This window comes from Myxocyprinus asiaticus, chromosome 9 (genome assembly GCF_019703515.2).
Source record: "Myxocyprinus asiaticus isolate MX2 ecotype Aquarium Trade chromosome 9, UBuf_Myxa_2, whole genome shotgun sequence".
Taxonomy (NCBI): domain Eukaryota; kingdom Metazoa; phylum Chordata; class Actinopteri; order Cypriniformes; family Catostomidae; genus Myxocyprinus; species Myxocyprinus asiaticus.
This window is the reverse complement of record NC_059352.1, coordinates 4630375-4646218: the sequence shown is the minus strand read 5'-3', so window position 1 is coordinate 4646218 and position 15844 is coordinate 4630375. Positions and strand designations below refer to the sequence as shown.

At 35.9% G+C, this 15844-nt stretch overlaps 1 protein-coding gene across 1 annotated transcript; it reads left to right on the top strand.

Moving 5' to 3' along the window:
- The first annotated feature begins 2047 nt into the window (after positions 1–2047).
- On the top strand, positions 2048–14677 carry LOC127446305 (diphosphoinositol polyphosphate phosphohydrolase 1-like). The gene is made up of 5 exons (XM_051707115.1): positions 2048–2330; positions 3744–3854; positions 7153–7197; positions 7607–7691; positions 10986–14677. Exons 1-5 carry the CDS (start codon positions 2232–2234, stop codon positions 11180–11182), a joined length of 537 nt encoding a protein of 178 aa, XP_051563075.1. The 5' UTR covers positions 2048–2231; the 3' UTR covers positions 11183–14677.
- Positions 14678–15844: the final 1167 nt, after the last annotated feature.

Here is a 15844-nt window from a genome sequence, read left to right as displayed (position 1 = left end):
GGGACTACATCAATTTTGTTTGTGGTGTTAATGTAACATTGATGAAACTAGGCAGGGGATTTCCATTTCCCAGGACTGGATATGAAGAAAAGGTGTTGCAACAGTTTCACACTCTTTACACTTGCTCACCTGACTGGCACATACTAATGATAAATTAGATTAAGTTGGTTCAACATAAGGAAATTTATTAAATAAAAACCTTATTAAATCCAGTTTGATGAACCTAATGAAAATGAGTTTGACCAAATTCAGATAAATTATGTTCGCTCAATGAATCTGACTTAATCTGAATGAAAGACATTAAATTACTTTGAACATTTCTACAATACAGTTAAGTGAGGATAATGACATTTTTTTGAGTGTAGGGTGATAGATGTTTTACATTGTATAAATATTATTTACTGCCCTTATTTATAGGCCTATATTGATTTACAGGAGGTTGACAGTGTATTTTTGCATGATCACAGTCCAAGACAAAGTTCCTTTATATACACTGCTGGCCAAAAGTTTGGAATAGTGTACAGATTTTGCTCTTATGGAAAGAAATTGGTACTTTTATTCACCAAAGTGGCATTCAACTGATCACAATGTATAGTCAGGACATTAATAACATGAAAAATTACTATTACAATTTGAAAAAAATGTTCAGAACTTCTTAAACTACTTCAAAGAGTTCTCATCAAAAAAATCCTCCACGTGCAGCAATGACAGCTTTGCAGATCCTTGGCATACTAGTCAGTCTGTCCAGATACTCAGGTGACATTTCACCCCACACTTCCTGTAGCACTTGCCATAGATGTGTCTGTCTTGTCGGGCACTTCTCACGCACCTTACAGTCTAGCTGATCCCACAAAAGCTCAATGGGGTTAAGATCCATAACACTCTTTTCCAATTATCTGTTGTCCAATGTCTGTGTTTCTTTGCCCACTCTAACCTTTTCTTTTTGATTTTCTGTTTCAAAAGTGGCTTTTTCTTTGCAATTCTTCCCATAAGTCCTGCACCCCTGAGTCTTCTCTTTACTGTTGTACATGAAACTGGTGTTGAGTGGGTAGAATTCAATGAAGCTGTCAGCTGAGGACATGTGAGGCGTCTATTTCTCAAACTAGAGACTCTGATGTACTTATCCTCTTGTTTAGTTGTACATCTGGCCTTCCACATCTCTTTCTGTCCTTGTTAGAGCCAGTTGTCCTTTGACTTTGAAGACTGTAGTGTACACCTTTGTATGAAATCTTCAGTTATTTGGCAATTTCAAGCATTGTAGAGTCTTCATTCCTCAAAACAATGATTGACTGATGAGTTTCTAGAGAAAGCTGTTTCTTTTTTGCCATTTTTGACCTAATATTGACCTTAAGACATGCCAGTCTATTGCATACTGTGGCAACTCAGAAACAAACACAAAGACAATGTTAAGCTTCATTTAATGAACCAAATAGCTTTCAGCGGTGTTTGATGTAATGGCAAGTGATTTTCTAGTACCAAATGAGCAATTTAGCATGATTACTCAAGGATAAGGTGTTGGAGTGATGGCTGCTGTCTAGTGATGGTGTTGTTTTTTACATCAGTAATGTCCTGACTATACTTAGTGATCAGCTGAATGCCACTTTGGTGAATTAAAGTACCAATATCCTACCGAAACAGCAAAATCTGTACATTATTCCAAACTTTTGGCCGCCAGTGTATATCTGTACCTATAATTCAATTTATTAAATTTAGGGCTTATTTAATTAATACTATTATAATAAGTATTAGCCTATTAATTGTATTTATTATTATATTGATATTGAGAAATTGTTTATTGTTATTATATTGAGTATCATTAATAATAATAATAATTAGTAGTAGTAATAATTGTATAAATATAATTGATTTATATCATAATCAATATTTACTCAATAATAAATTAGTTTAGATTATTATTCATTATTATTATTACCGGTATTCATACGTATATGTGTAAGAGAGAAAGAGTTGCCGTTTGCAATTTCATAAACGCAGACTGTATTCTCTAAAACCAACTACGTGCATTTTCTCAGTCTGCGCCGTTCACTTTGCGCGCATGTCGTAACTCTTTCGTTAATGGCGTCTGTCTCCGATATGTGCTCGCCTTTAGAAAAATGAAGCGCAGAAGAAATTCTCTCTTGTAATAAAACGCGGGGTTTCCATTCGCGGACTTTGCGTCGCAAGCTCCCGGTTGTTCAAGTTCCGATCTCAGTCGTGACGCTCAGCCAGAGATGATAAAGCTCAAGTCGAACCAGACGCGCACGTATGATGGAGACGGGTTCAAGAAGCGGGCCGCCTGCCTGTGCTTCAGGAACGACACCGAAGAGGAGGTGAGGAAGTCCCGGGGCCGCCACCGGCAGAACGCGTAACGGGGATCGTGCATGCGTCTGTCAACGCGTCAACTGGCCGTATTATATCTCTTGACATGTTAACGCGAGTTAGCAGTGTTCTAGTAGTGGTTAGACTGTAAATAGTAGTTAACCTAGCGTTAAAGTGACGCGACAAACTGATCATTAAAATAAAAGAAGCTGTCCACGCCGCAAGCGTTCTAGTTGGTCGTGTCGTTTGCAGTAAACGTGCAGCTCAATAGGCCTGTGCTGGGCTGAGCTAAATCTCAGTGTATTCTCAAAATCGTTTAACGTGTTTCGATTTTCTTCACTTTCCATTGTATTACTAGTGTTTTTGGATATGTACCATGGTAATAGCACGATATTCTTTGAAGTACATTCGAGTGCCATGGTATATATCAAAGGACCATGGTATTAACAACTTTCACCATCTCAGTACCATATTGTGTCACCACAGTTATTTTATTTATTTTATTTTTTGTTAGGAAAATATCAGTGTATTCCCAGAATGGTCCCTTGTTAAAGGATGCTATCGGTTTCATCATACAATGATATATTACCATGGTTTTAGACATGTACCATGGTATTGCCATTGTTTTTGGACATGTGCTATGGTAACACCAGTGTTTTTGATGTGTACCACCAGTGTTTTTGGACGTGCACCATGGTAACACCAGTGTTTTGGGATGTGTACTATGGTAACACCGGTGTTTTGGGATGTGTACCACGGTAACACCGGTGTTTTGGGATGTGTACCACGGTAACACCGGTGTTTTGGGATGTGTACCATGGTAACACCAGTATTTTGGATGTGTACCATGGTATAAGCATGGTTTTTGGACATGTACCATGGTATTACCATTATTTTGGATGTGTACCATGGCATTACCATGGTTTTGGATGTGTACCATGGTATAAGAATGGTTTTTGGACATGTACCATGATATTACAGTGGTTTTGGATGTGTACCTTCATGGTATTAGCATTGTTTTTAGACATGTACCATGGTAATACCAGTGTTTTGGATGTGTACTATTGTATTAGCATTGTTTTTGGACATGTACAATGGTAATACCATGGTTTGGAATGTGTACCATTATGGTATATTAGCATTGTTTTTAGACACGTATTATGCTAATACCAGTGTTTTGGATATGTACAATTGTATTAGCATGATATTTGGACATGTGATTTTCAAAATGCTTTTACATCTTTATTAAGTACCACTAACTCAAAAGTACAAGCTGGTAGTGATCAACGCTTATGTAGGTTTTTACAATTGTTGATAATTTCAAAATGACCAAATATCGGTTAATCAACTTGGTTGATATATTGGTATATAATCAATTCACAGCTAGCCAGACAGACAGTAAACTGTAATGTGTATTCTCACAGGTGTTGTTGGTGAGTAGCAGCAGACATCCAGATAAATGGATCGTACCTGGAGGTGGAATGGAGCCTGAGGAAGAGCCCAACATCGCTGCAGTCCGAGAAGTTTGTGAAGAGGTTTGACTTTTGATAAACATCTCTCAAAGATATATAAACATGGTTGAAAAGTCATTGAAATTCATTGGCCAAAAAGTGTGGTGTTTTTGTACCAATTGGTGGGTTGCCTGAACGACTAGTCGACTAATCCCACAACATGTGGGAATGATAGATTTTTACAATTGAATTTTCATAATGCTAATTCTTTAAATCAGGGATGGCGTTACTATAATTGAAAGTGCTAATTTTTATGTCAGTACTTGGGTTTGCACTAGTAAAAGCTTCAATTGTTGATATAAAAATTACATCATTACACTAGTAAAAATGCTCATTTTTGATATCTGTACATTTATTTCACCATGTTAGATTTGTTATTTCAGATATCTGAAAATAGATTTCAGATATCAATAAGTTGGAGAGTAATTAAAGATATCTTAAAAGGCTTACTTAGTTAATTACTTACAGATATCTTAAATTAACATCGCCACTTTTGAAAACCAAATTACATATAATCAAAAATGAGTATTTTTACTGATTGTAATTAAGTTGTTGACATCAGGAAATTACATTTGCACTAGTAAGAAATGCATTGTTGATTTGTGAAATTGGAATTTCAACTAGTAAGAAATGCAATTACAAATAAAAAGAATTGGTTTTTTTACTAGTTGAAATTCCATTTTGATGTCAAGAATGTGTAATTCTGTGAGTAATGATGTCATTTTTTAAATCAAGAATTGACAGTTTTACTAGTGCAAATTTAATTACTGATATCAAACATTTGCATTGTTAACTTGTAGTAAGAATTAGAATTCTAACTAGTAAAAATCCCCTTCACATGATTAAATGTCATTTTCACTTGCGATAGTCGTGGTTATAATCTATCAGCTGATTCTATCACATTTCTGTCTTGCTAATGATACTTTCACTGGCTGACAGACAGCAATAAACACGACGCTCGTTCTATGAGGACGATCGCCTTACAGTGGAGCTTTAAAGGGCATCAAACTCCGATTAAGAGCTGCTTTTTACACCTCGACTGCTGTGCAGACAGACATTTGCCAAAGGCATAACTTCAGTGCAAGTGGAAGCGACCATAGACATAAAACATACCATGACAAAATGTCACAGACATTCAAATATATTATTTTTTGGGGGATTGTTTATTTGTCCTGATTATGCTTTTGATTTTGGGCTAATCTTAGTCATGTATGCACGGGACTAAATTTAGACCAGGACTGATGACAATCAACTACTCAAGCTGAAGTCACTGGCCATGTTAGGGACTTGACATTTGCCCTAAAGAGTGCTATGAGAGATTGCTATCAGTCAGGACTGGTTTAGACTGCTACTGACTGAAGAATGAACTCATGTTCTTGTGGGGTTTATTTTACCTCAGGTACTTTGAAAGATCAGTTGTGAAATTAACATGTTGATTTCAAAATTAAATGTTTCAACTGAAGAACTTGACTCGCACAGTAATGACTGTCTCTTGCATTTACGCTGATAAATAGGCTTAATTAACTTTGTTTGAAGCCTCAGTCACAGGTCTTGCTTCCAAATGTCTGGTCATGCTCAGTAAGAGTGGTAAACCAGTATGGGTTTTTACAATGGCAATATCGACATTAGACATAGGCCGATTTATCGATTTGAATGATTAATCAATGCTGATAGTTGCTTTTTGGACGGTTATCGTCAAAAATGCATGCCGAATGTTGCCGATAGTATTTTTTTATTTCTCCGTGTTCTGAAATTAAAGAGAGGGAACCTACTAATATATATATATATATATATACACACACACACACACACACACACAGTTGAAGTCATAAGTTTACATACACTTAGGTTGAAGTCATTAAAACTCATTTTTTTAACCACTCCACAGATTTCATATTAGCAAACTATAGTTTTGGCAAGTAATTTAGGACTTCTACTTTGTGCATGACATGCATAATTTTTCCAACAATTGTTTACAGACAGATTGTTTCACTTTTAATTGACTATATCACAATTCCACTGGGTCAGAGGTTTCCATACACTAAGTTAACTGTGCCTTTAAGCAGCTTGGAAAATTCCAGGAAATGATGTCAAGCCTTTAGGCAAGTAGCCAATTAGCTTCTGATAAGAAGGTGTACTGAATTGGAGGTGTACCTGTGGATGTATTTTAAGGACTACTTTCAAACTCAGTGCCTCTTTGTTTGACATCTTGGGAAAATCAAAAGAAATCAGCCAAGACCTCAGAAAAACAAGTCTGGTTCATCCTTGGAAGCAACTTTTTGGAGAAATGTCCTCTGGTCTGAAGAAACAAAAATTGAACTCTTTGGCCATAATGACCATTGTTATGTTTGGAGGAAAAAGGGTGAGGCTTGCAAGTCGAATAACACCATCCCAGCCGTGAAGCATGGGGGTGGCAGCATCATGTTGTGGGGATGTTTTGCTGCAGGGGGGACTGGTAAACTTCACAAAATAGATGAATCATGAGGAAGGAAGATTATGTGGATATATTGAAGCAACATCTCAAGACATCAGCCAGGAAGTTAAAGCTCAGTCGCAAATGGGTCTTCCAAATGGACAATGACCCCAAGCATACCTCCAAAGTTGTGGCAAAATGGCTTAAGGACAACAAAGTCAAGGTTTTGGAGTGGTCATTACAAAGCCCTGACCTCAATCCGATAGAAAATTTGTGGGCAGAACTGAAAAAGCATGTGCAAACAAGGAGGCTTACAAACCTGACTCAGTTACACCAGTTCTGCCTGGAGAAATGGGCAAAAATTCCAGCAACTTATTGTGAGAAGCTTGTGGAAGTCTGCTCAAAACTTTTGACTGGTGCACTTCACAAAATAGATGAATCATGAGGAAGGAAAATTATGTGGATATATTGAAGCAAGTTAATCAATTTAAAGTCAATGCTACCAAATACTTACAAAGTGTCTGTAAACTTCTGACCCACTGGGAATGTGATGAAAGAAATAAAAGATGAAATAAATCATTCTCTCTACTATTATTCTGACATTTCACTTTCTTAAAGTAGTGATCCTAACTGACTTAAGACAGGGAGTGCTTTCTACAATTAAGTAGATTTAGGAACTGCTACACTACCACACAGACACCGTGATTGGCCAATGCCAATAATCTCAAAATGGCCAAATATCAATTGAATTGGTCTTTCACAACTAACTGAACTATCCCAATAATTTGGCCACAACAAAGAATATTTTCTGGGGATGCTCAGAAACAAATTTTTTTTATTTGAAACTGAAACGTTTTGACAATGTTGCATCATTTTAAATCAGTTTCATCCATTCACTTTTTTTGATAGGCTGGTGTCAAGGGCACTTTAGGAAGGCTCGTAGGAATATTTGAGGTAAGTTGAACTAATATGAGAAAACTAGTTATTGTTATTCAGGTAACCATTTACAATAAGGTAGTATTCATTAATATTATCTAGCTACATTAGTTAACATGAACTGACAAAGAACAATACTTTTTCAGCACTTATTAATCTTAGTTAATGTTCATTTCAATATATACAAAGTTGTGTATGTTAACTTGTAGTTAATGCATTATGAACTAATATGGACTACCAATGAACAATTGTATTTTTATAAAATAACATTAACCAAGTTTGAAATATTTTGTAACAAATATTGTTCATTGGTAAATGATGATACCCAAGGCATTTACTAAGAAATAGAACCTTATTGTAAAGTGTTACCGTTACACGTCTACATTGTACGTAACTTTTCCAATTTGTCATTTTGTTCTGTATTCAGAATCAAGATAGAAAACACAGAACGTATGTGTACGTTCTCATCGTAACCAATGTTCTGGAAGATTGGGAGGATTCAGTAAATATTGGTTTGTAAATAAAAATAATTCTTCTTGAGTCAGCCTCAAAGACCACATTTACATGCAGATGATTTTCTGGTTAAGGCCCATATACTGGTTAAGCTTTTATTCAGAAAAACAGGTTTGCATGATCCACAGCAATTGGAGTATTCTTGTATACATGATAATCAGCATATTCTGTATAAAATAAAACAGCATGCTCTTCTTTGGATACAAGCAAATGCAATTAAATAATTACATATAGATACAAATATTTTATATATAAAAATTGACACTGTGAATATTCTGAAAAAGGTGTTTAAGCATATGCCAACTGTTTTATTCAGATGTCTAGTACCTGGAATTTTGACATCAAGTGTTAAGCATGTATAATTATATTTATATATATATATATATACACACACACACACACACACACACACACACACACATAAGGGTGAATCTCACCAAACATAAAGAAAATGGCCTGGTTGTATTTTACTCCGAAATCAAAAGAAACAAATAAGAAATTATTTTTTGCATACAGAAAATGAAGCCTATTTTTAGTAACATTTTTGACATTGTGACAATATTTTCATGACAGTTTTTCACAGATTTCCCCCCAATTCTCATTACCGCAACATGAAAAAGATGGTCACTATGAAATATGAAAAAATTATATATTATTTAAATTGTAAAGTATTTATACATCATAGTAGTACATTTTTGATCGTTTTACTGAAATACATTAAAAAGTGACTTTTACAGTAATGAGAATCATTGAAAATATTGGTATTAGTAAAAGTAAAACATAGGATGCTTTGCGGTAATGAGAATTGGGATGTAAAATATGCTTAAATGTCCTGAAAATAATGGGCCCTATTTTAAGAGTGATAGCATTAAGTGCGGCGCTTTGCCATAAGTCATAAGCGCAAAGTCAGTGGGCATGTCCGTGAAGATTTTTTATTTTCGTGCAAGCATGCACTAAGTCTAGGTGCAAGTGGGTTCGGCGAAATCACACGCACAATACACAAATGGGCTGGGTCAAGTGCAATTTAATTCTGAGTTTTTCTCCGGTTATTCCACCATCTGTGTCTTATAATGTAGTCCATTCCCTCAAGCACCAGCAATTTAAACAAAGACAGCACATTCATAAGAAGTTGGTAGTGTAAATGGACTGTATGCAATGAATTAGAAGAACTGAAAAATGCATTTTTGTGCATTAACTGCGTCCTTGATGAATGCCAGGCATATTTCTATGACAGCAGCACGCTCCTTTTAAACGCAAATAGAAATGTGACTCTCGTTAGAATTTGGATTTACACTCCATTAAATTAGAGAGAATGCAAGTATTATAATTCATTTTCATCTTCTGACACACAAATCATGGCTAGTATTAACAGTGGCGTGCACTTCACTTCTACCGGTCGTTTTGATTTAAAAAAAAAAAAAAATTATATTAATGTATTGAAACTAGAGCTGTCAGAATTAATGCGTCAATGCATACGATTAATTAAAAAAGTTTAACTTGTTAATTTTTCTTAATCGCGATTAACGCATTTACTGTTAATACAGCATAAACACTGGTGTGAAGGGACGAACTTTGTAATGTGTCCGCCCGGAGTCATTGCACTGACGCACACACCACAAACAGACACACAACAGCACCAGAGCCTGCTACCAGCCTAAAAGATTAGCATAAAATACCGTAACGCAGCGGCCCCATAGACATTCTATGGGCGGTACTGTCATAACACGCTAGTTGACCATTACGCTTTCTCCTATGGAGCAGCAGCATAGGTTATCTCAGTAAATAAAAGAATCTCTGACAACACTTCCGTCAGTGATAAAATGATCAAGAAAGGAGCTCTCAGTGCTATTTTATGTACAAAACAATCCCAGATAGAACTTGTGATAGAAATCATGTATTTTGTAGCCTATGTAAGGCACATTTTAATTACCACAAAAGCACGGCAAATCTTAACTATCATCAAAATGCAGAATGAGACGTTTCTGTGTGTAAGTGCTTTTCATGGTGAGTTCAAAGGGGTGCTTGACGCTGGCGTTGACGCTCTGACACGAATCATGAAAGCAGCTTCACGATTGCTGTAACAAAGTGGATAGCCAGTCTTCTGGCAGATTAATATTGTGGAGGATGAGAGTTTAAGACATTTAATGCCCACTGCAATTAATACGCAACCAATGGGGAGACTAGTTCTTTCAATTAGTCAAACTCCCACTTAGACTTTGGGAAACGTTTAATGTTACTTGAATTGGTGCTATTTTAGTGCATTTCGATATTTTGTGGAAGGCTTTGTTTGGAAAATGTTAATAAAGCATTATATTGTTACATACTGTTTTATTTTCTTCCCTGACATGGAAATACATTTTGACAAGAAAAGAAGTATATATAGTGCCTTTCAAAATCTGCGATTAATCGCGATTAACTACAAAAAAAAAAATAGTGCGATTAATCACGATTTAAAAAAATGAATCGACTGACAGCACTAATTGAAACACAAAAAAATAAACCAAATATATTTCTAAATTCAAATTACACTTCAAACAAAATGAAAATATAATCAAAATAACAAAGTGGTAAAAAAAAAATTAAATCATGCCAAATCCAAACATTTTACTCTCTCCAAGTTCTTCCACCGGTCCCTTTTGCTGTGACTTAAAAATCACTCTACGACAACAGGTATAAAAATACCAATACAAATTAGATCATAAATACAATTGTAAATATAAACAATAATAATAATAATAATAGAAAAATAAACCATGACTTAAAGATAGTTCTCATAATCTCATAAATGTTTGTTTCATAAAGCGGCAACAACAGTGATCCCAGTTTGGACATGAACTTTATTACCACCGCAGGATACAGGAACAAAATTTGGACTTTGCACTGAAAACAGACGTGGTATTGAATTATCTTAATGCAATGACCTATTTCTCAGAAAAATAGCAAATTGCGTTTTGCCCCACTTCATTAACATACAATACACCCACAGTTTGCGCACATACACCCACAGATAGTGCAAACACTCACGCCAATTTGCCATTTGAAAATTGCACTTAAAATTAGCACTCTCATGAAAACTGGATAAGACATTGCGCACTGTCGTAGCAAAAAATCTTGAACCTAAATGTAGGCTTCATTTTATTAATGCAAAATATAATTTCATATTTTGTATTGATTTGGGATTAAATATAACAAGGACATTTTCTTGTCCGGTTTCGTGCGAATCACCCATAGTTGAATTGTATACGATAACTAATTGACTCGTAACACCTGCTCTTCCTTTTTTGTTTTGACAGGGAGAAAAAGGGAATGGTTTAAAATTGACGATGCCATACAAGTGTTGCAGTGTCACAAGCCAGTACAGGCCACCTACTTCACGGCTTTTCAGGAAGGTTGTCTGAACAGTAACGGGGCGCCTCTAGAGGCAACGATAGGCGGAGAACTGTCGCCCACCTACAGCATCAATCAGAGCTCTGTCTCTGATATCAGATAACTAATGCAAAACACCGACTCTTTGGATGCTTCCGTCGTCGCTCTCGCTCTTGTTCTATTCTTATTTTGATTCTTTAAAAAAAAGACAACAGTTTGCCAACGTTTTTTGATTGCTGGGAAGGTGTTGCTGGAAAAGTCAAAATGATGTTTTGGAAATGTAATCTTTTTGCTATCTCCTGTTTAATTTTCATTTCATGCGGACTGTTGCATGAAACTCACAACCCACATACTTTTAATGCCCTTTATGCAGCCCAAGTGTGAGATTAAACGAATGCAAGAGCTACTTTTTACTGTTGTGATGGAAAAATATACACATTGTGCGTTAGCATGTGGCTTTCAGTATTTTTACACATGCATTTTTTTTTCTCTCTTTACAAATGTGGTTATATGAATGCGTGGAGCTGTGAGAAGTTATTAGTTTTGCATGAGCACTGGTATTTATTTGTCCTATGAGTTTGTGTGATGCGATGAATTTTTAACTTCATGTTAAATTGGTGTCCTGAACTTTCACGTTTTTGCCAAATTGTAAATATCGTACAGGCCTACAAAAACACAAAGGGTTTAAATTATGTGACTACCTGGTTAGACTGTAGCGTAATTCTACGATTTCACACCTTTTAATCTAGAACTTTTCCAAACAGCTGATGTTTTAAGGAATTTGACGTAATATTGTAAACTCTGAAATGAACCCCAGTGGTTAAGTAGACTATTATATGATTTGGTTTTAGAAAGATTCAGCAGGTTTTTTTACTTTATGCTGTAATGGTATCTGTAGTATTTTTGTAATCGTTTTTTTTAAAAGGATAGTTCACCCAAAAATGAAAATTCTTTCGAGCATGACTTTCTCCTGCTGAACACAAATTAAGATTTTTAGAAGAATGTCTCATCTCTGTAGGTCCATACATCGCAAGTGAATGGTGACCAGAACTTTGAAGCTCCAAAAAGCACATAAATGCAGCATAACAGTAATCCATAAGACTCAAGTGGTTAAATCCATGTCTTTAGAAGCGATATGATAGGTGTGGGTGAAAAATAGATAAATATTTAAGGCCCTTTTTTACTCTTTGATCTTAAGTTTTGGACCCTGTTGACTTGCATTGTATGGACCTACAGAGCTGAGATATTCTTCTAAAAAGCTTTGTTTGTGTTCAGGAGAAGGAAGAAGGTCATACACATCTGAGATGGCATGAGAGGGAGTAAAGGATGAGGATTTTTGGATTGAACTATTCCTTTAAGTCAACATGAAATCAAAATTGACCCTATTAATTTAAAGTTAATATTCTGTGTTCATTACAAGTTAAGCTTAGTCAACAGCATTTGTGGCATTATATTGATTGCCATAAAAAAACATTTTGACTCGGACAATGTTTTTTTTTAAAAGAGAAACTTTTAAAGGTATATTCAATATTACAACTTTGTTGTCATGGTGAAGTAACACGTTATCACCATTTTAATACATGTAGTTTATGTCTTGTGGCTATACTTTTGAAACAGTGAGTATTTTAATGTTTATTGACTGGCTTCATTTACTTCAGTTGTAAGTGCCTCACTGTTTGTTTGTTTTTTGAATAACTGTGGAACGAGTTGAAATAATGTTTTGTTGTTATCAACATTATGCCAAAAATGCTGTCAATTGAGCTCAATTTCTGCCTGGTATTGAACCCGGAATATTCCTTAATACATGTTCCCGGCCTTGTTGAGCAAAATTAATTAGTGCTTGTTTTTCCAAAAGAAAAAACATTTGTCTTCATAGCTTTTAAAAATTGTTTTTGACTACTGTTGTACATAATGTAGCCTCTCTAAAATCTTACCAATAGTTAATGCAGTCATTTTAATGCCACTTGGCATTAATGTAATTAAGGTTGCAGCATTAATTAAAATGACAGTACATTTAAAAAAAGAAGTATTAACATTGGGATACATGGAGATGCTCTTGACCTTCAGTCTCCACATCCTTGTCAAAAAGCCTCCTCAAAAGTGGGTGCCGGGCAGTGTTTTGCCCAATTTTATTTACAATCATGTTGAATTTAATTTTGGCTATAGTACCATTTGGGACAACTCTAAAATGAAGCATAGTTCAGGACTAAAGAGCGAGTTGAATAGATATTGAATAGAGTATTATTTTTTGTTTGATGCAATGTGCATGTACAAAACTGGCTTTGTCTGCACTAACAGTGTAACACATACATTTTCAATTATAGTATCTTAAGTGGATCCTGAAAATTGCTCTACAAGTTAATTTTCCCAATGTGGACATTATTAATTTTGTGACAGAAACTGATGAAGTTTTTCATTGTTTTAACCTCTCAGTGACTCAACATCTTCATCCACTCATTTATTGTGTGACATTAACAACAGGGATGTTTCAGTCTACATGCACAATTGAAATTAAGGGCAAGCCTTGAAACATTTTGTTTTAGCCTATAAAAATGTTCAAACATCGTCTCTTTTCCTTCTAAATGTCAAGTACGTCTTCAAAGCCAAACTGCACACTTTGTAAACCTCTTGGAAAGCAGCGGTTGGCGCAATACTGTGAATTTTGAGCCACTGTAGTTAGCGAGATGTTTTGGTGTCTTTTTATTTCTCTTGTACAGATCGTAATGATGTATAGATATGGTACACTTCAGATTGCGGCCTGGAACTTCTGAGGGTTAGGCTCATTTAATCTACTAAACCGCATCGTTTTTTGCTCCTCCTGGGCGTTTTGTGCTTTTATGATGCAAGGTTCTTTTCAAGATTTCATTTGATTTTTTTATTGTTAGTCTGACTGCTAAGTGAGTAATGATTACCTGAAAATCTAAAGAGTAAATGAACACTTGTATCAGTGGTTTCTAAAGTTTACATGCCTGTGATTCATTTTTATTAACACTAATGTAATAGATTTTACAGCAGATTGCAGTTTAAAATCTTTGTAGCATGCAATCCCTAATCTGGACTAAACCAGAAATTTTCTTGATTGGTATATGTGATGGCCATAATATTTTCAACATTATGTATAGAAAGTAGATGTGGCTGAATCAATATTTGGTCCCACCACAAGAATATAGCACACGTACTGTATTCTATTGGTCCTTTTCAAGTTCCCTTTAGAAAACAAGGATGTGAAATCTGATCTGCAGCATTTGAAGTATAGAGATGATCACATGAAACTCATATTCCTGGCTAACATCTCACAGATAAAGCACCTTAAATTTGCCCTGCTGTGAGGTTAGACTATGCATGTATATTTTAATAGGGTATATCTTTCTTTGGCCACAGAAATTGAAAAGAAAAAAAATGCCCAGGTATAGTTTTTTTTTTTTAAAGACTGAATTTGTTCAGATGAGATGTTGAAAATATGATTGAAATCAATATACTCAACAGCCGTGACCCTCATTTTGTACCATGTACCTTTCACTTGAATATTTAGCTTTTTCATTTTGGACATTGTGAAATCAACCAGTTTGAGAATGTAATATTTATGTGCCAACTAATAAACACCAGTATTTCATCTTAAGGTTTCAGTGACTTCCCCATTTTAAAAATATTGTCTGTAAAATTAAGAATAAAATAAGCAGTATTTTATGACAAGATTCTGCCTCAAAGGTCAAGCATGTTCCACCAAACAGAATTGTAAAAATGGTTGTTTCTATACATATGGAAGGTTATACAAGTTAAGGTTAGTTTATACAACCTATACAAGTAAAGCTCAAAATAAGGCTGCAAAAAACTTTTAACCCTAACTGATGCAGTGTGTATCTTCTCATTTCTTAAACAACCATGTCAGAAGACGTATCCTGTGGTCGTGGAAAAGCTGTTACTGTGTTTCAGAAGGGGCAAATTATTGGCCTGCATCAAGCAAAGAAAACAATTAAGGAGACTGTTGAAATCACTGGAATTGGGTTAAGAACTGTCCAACGTGGGAGGGCCTGGGTAGCTCAGCAAGTAAAGACACCGACTACGACACCTGGGGTCGCAAGTTCGAATCCAATCGTGTTGAGTGACTCCAGTCAGGCTTCCTAAGCAACCAATTGGCCCGGTTGCTAGGGTGGGTAGAGTCACGTTGGGTTAACCTCCTCGTGGTTGCAATAATGTGGTTCTCGCTCTTGGTGGGGCACGTGGCGAGTTGTGCATGGATGCCACGGAGAATAGCGTGAGCCTCCACACATGCTACGTCTCTGCGGTAATACGCTCACTGACTGTCTCAGACGTGGAGGAAACTGAGATTCGTCCTCTGCCACCCGGATTTAGGCATGTCACTATGCCACCACAAGGACTTAGCACGCATTGGTAATTGGGCATGCAAAACTGGAGAGAAAATCCAACCCCCCCCCCCCCCCCCCAAAAAAAGAACTGTCCAACGCATTATTAAAACCTGGAAAGATAGTGGTGAACCGTCAGCTTCGCAGAAGAAATGTGGTCGGAAAAATATCTTGAATGATCATGATTGGAGATCACTAAAATGCTTTAAGTCCCATCATAAAAAATCAACAGTAGAACTCACGGCTATGTTTAATAGTGAAAGTAAGAGCACTTCCACATGCACAATGTGACAAGAACTTGCAGGATTGGGACTAAACAGCTGTGTGGCCACAAGAAAGCCACTTGTTAGTGAGGCTTATCAGAAAAAACGACTTCAATTTGCTAGGGAGCACAAAAATTGGACGTTGGAGCAATGGAAAAA

Coding starts and splice junctions, on each gene's coding strand:
- LOC127446305 (XM_051707115.1), top strand. CDS start 2,232: ATGATAAAGCTCAAGTCGAACCAGACGCGCACGTATGATGGAGACGGG. Junction 2,331..3,743: donor GGAACGACACCGAAGAGGAG/GTGAGGAAGTCC, acceptor GTATTCTCACAG/GTGTTGTTGGTGAGTAGCAG. Junction 7,198..7,606: donor GGCTCGTAGGAATATTTGAG/GTAAGTTGAACT, acceptor TTCTGTATTCAG/AATCAAGATAGAAAACACAG.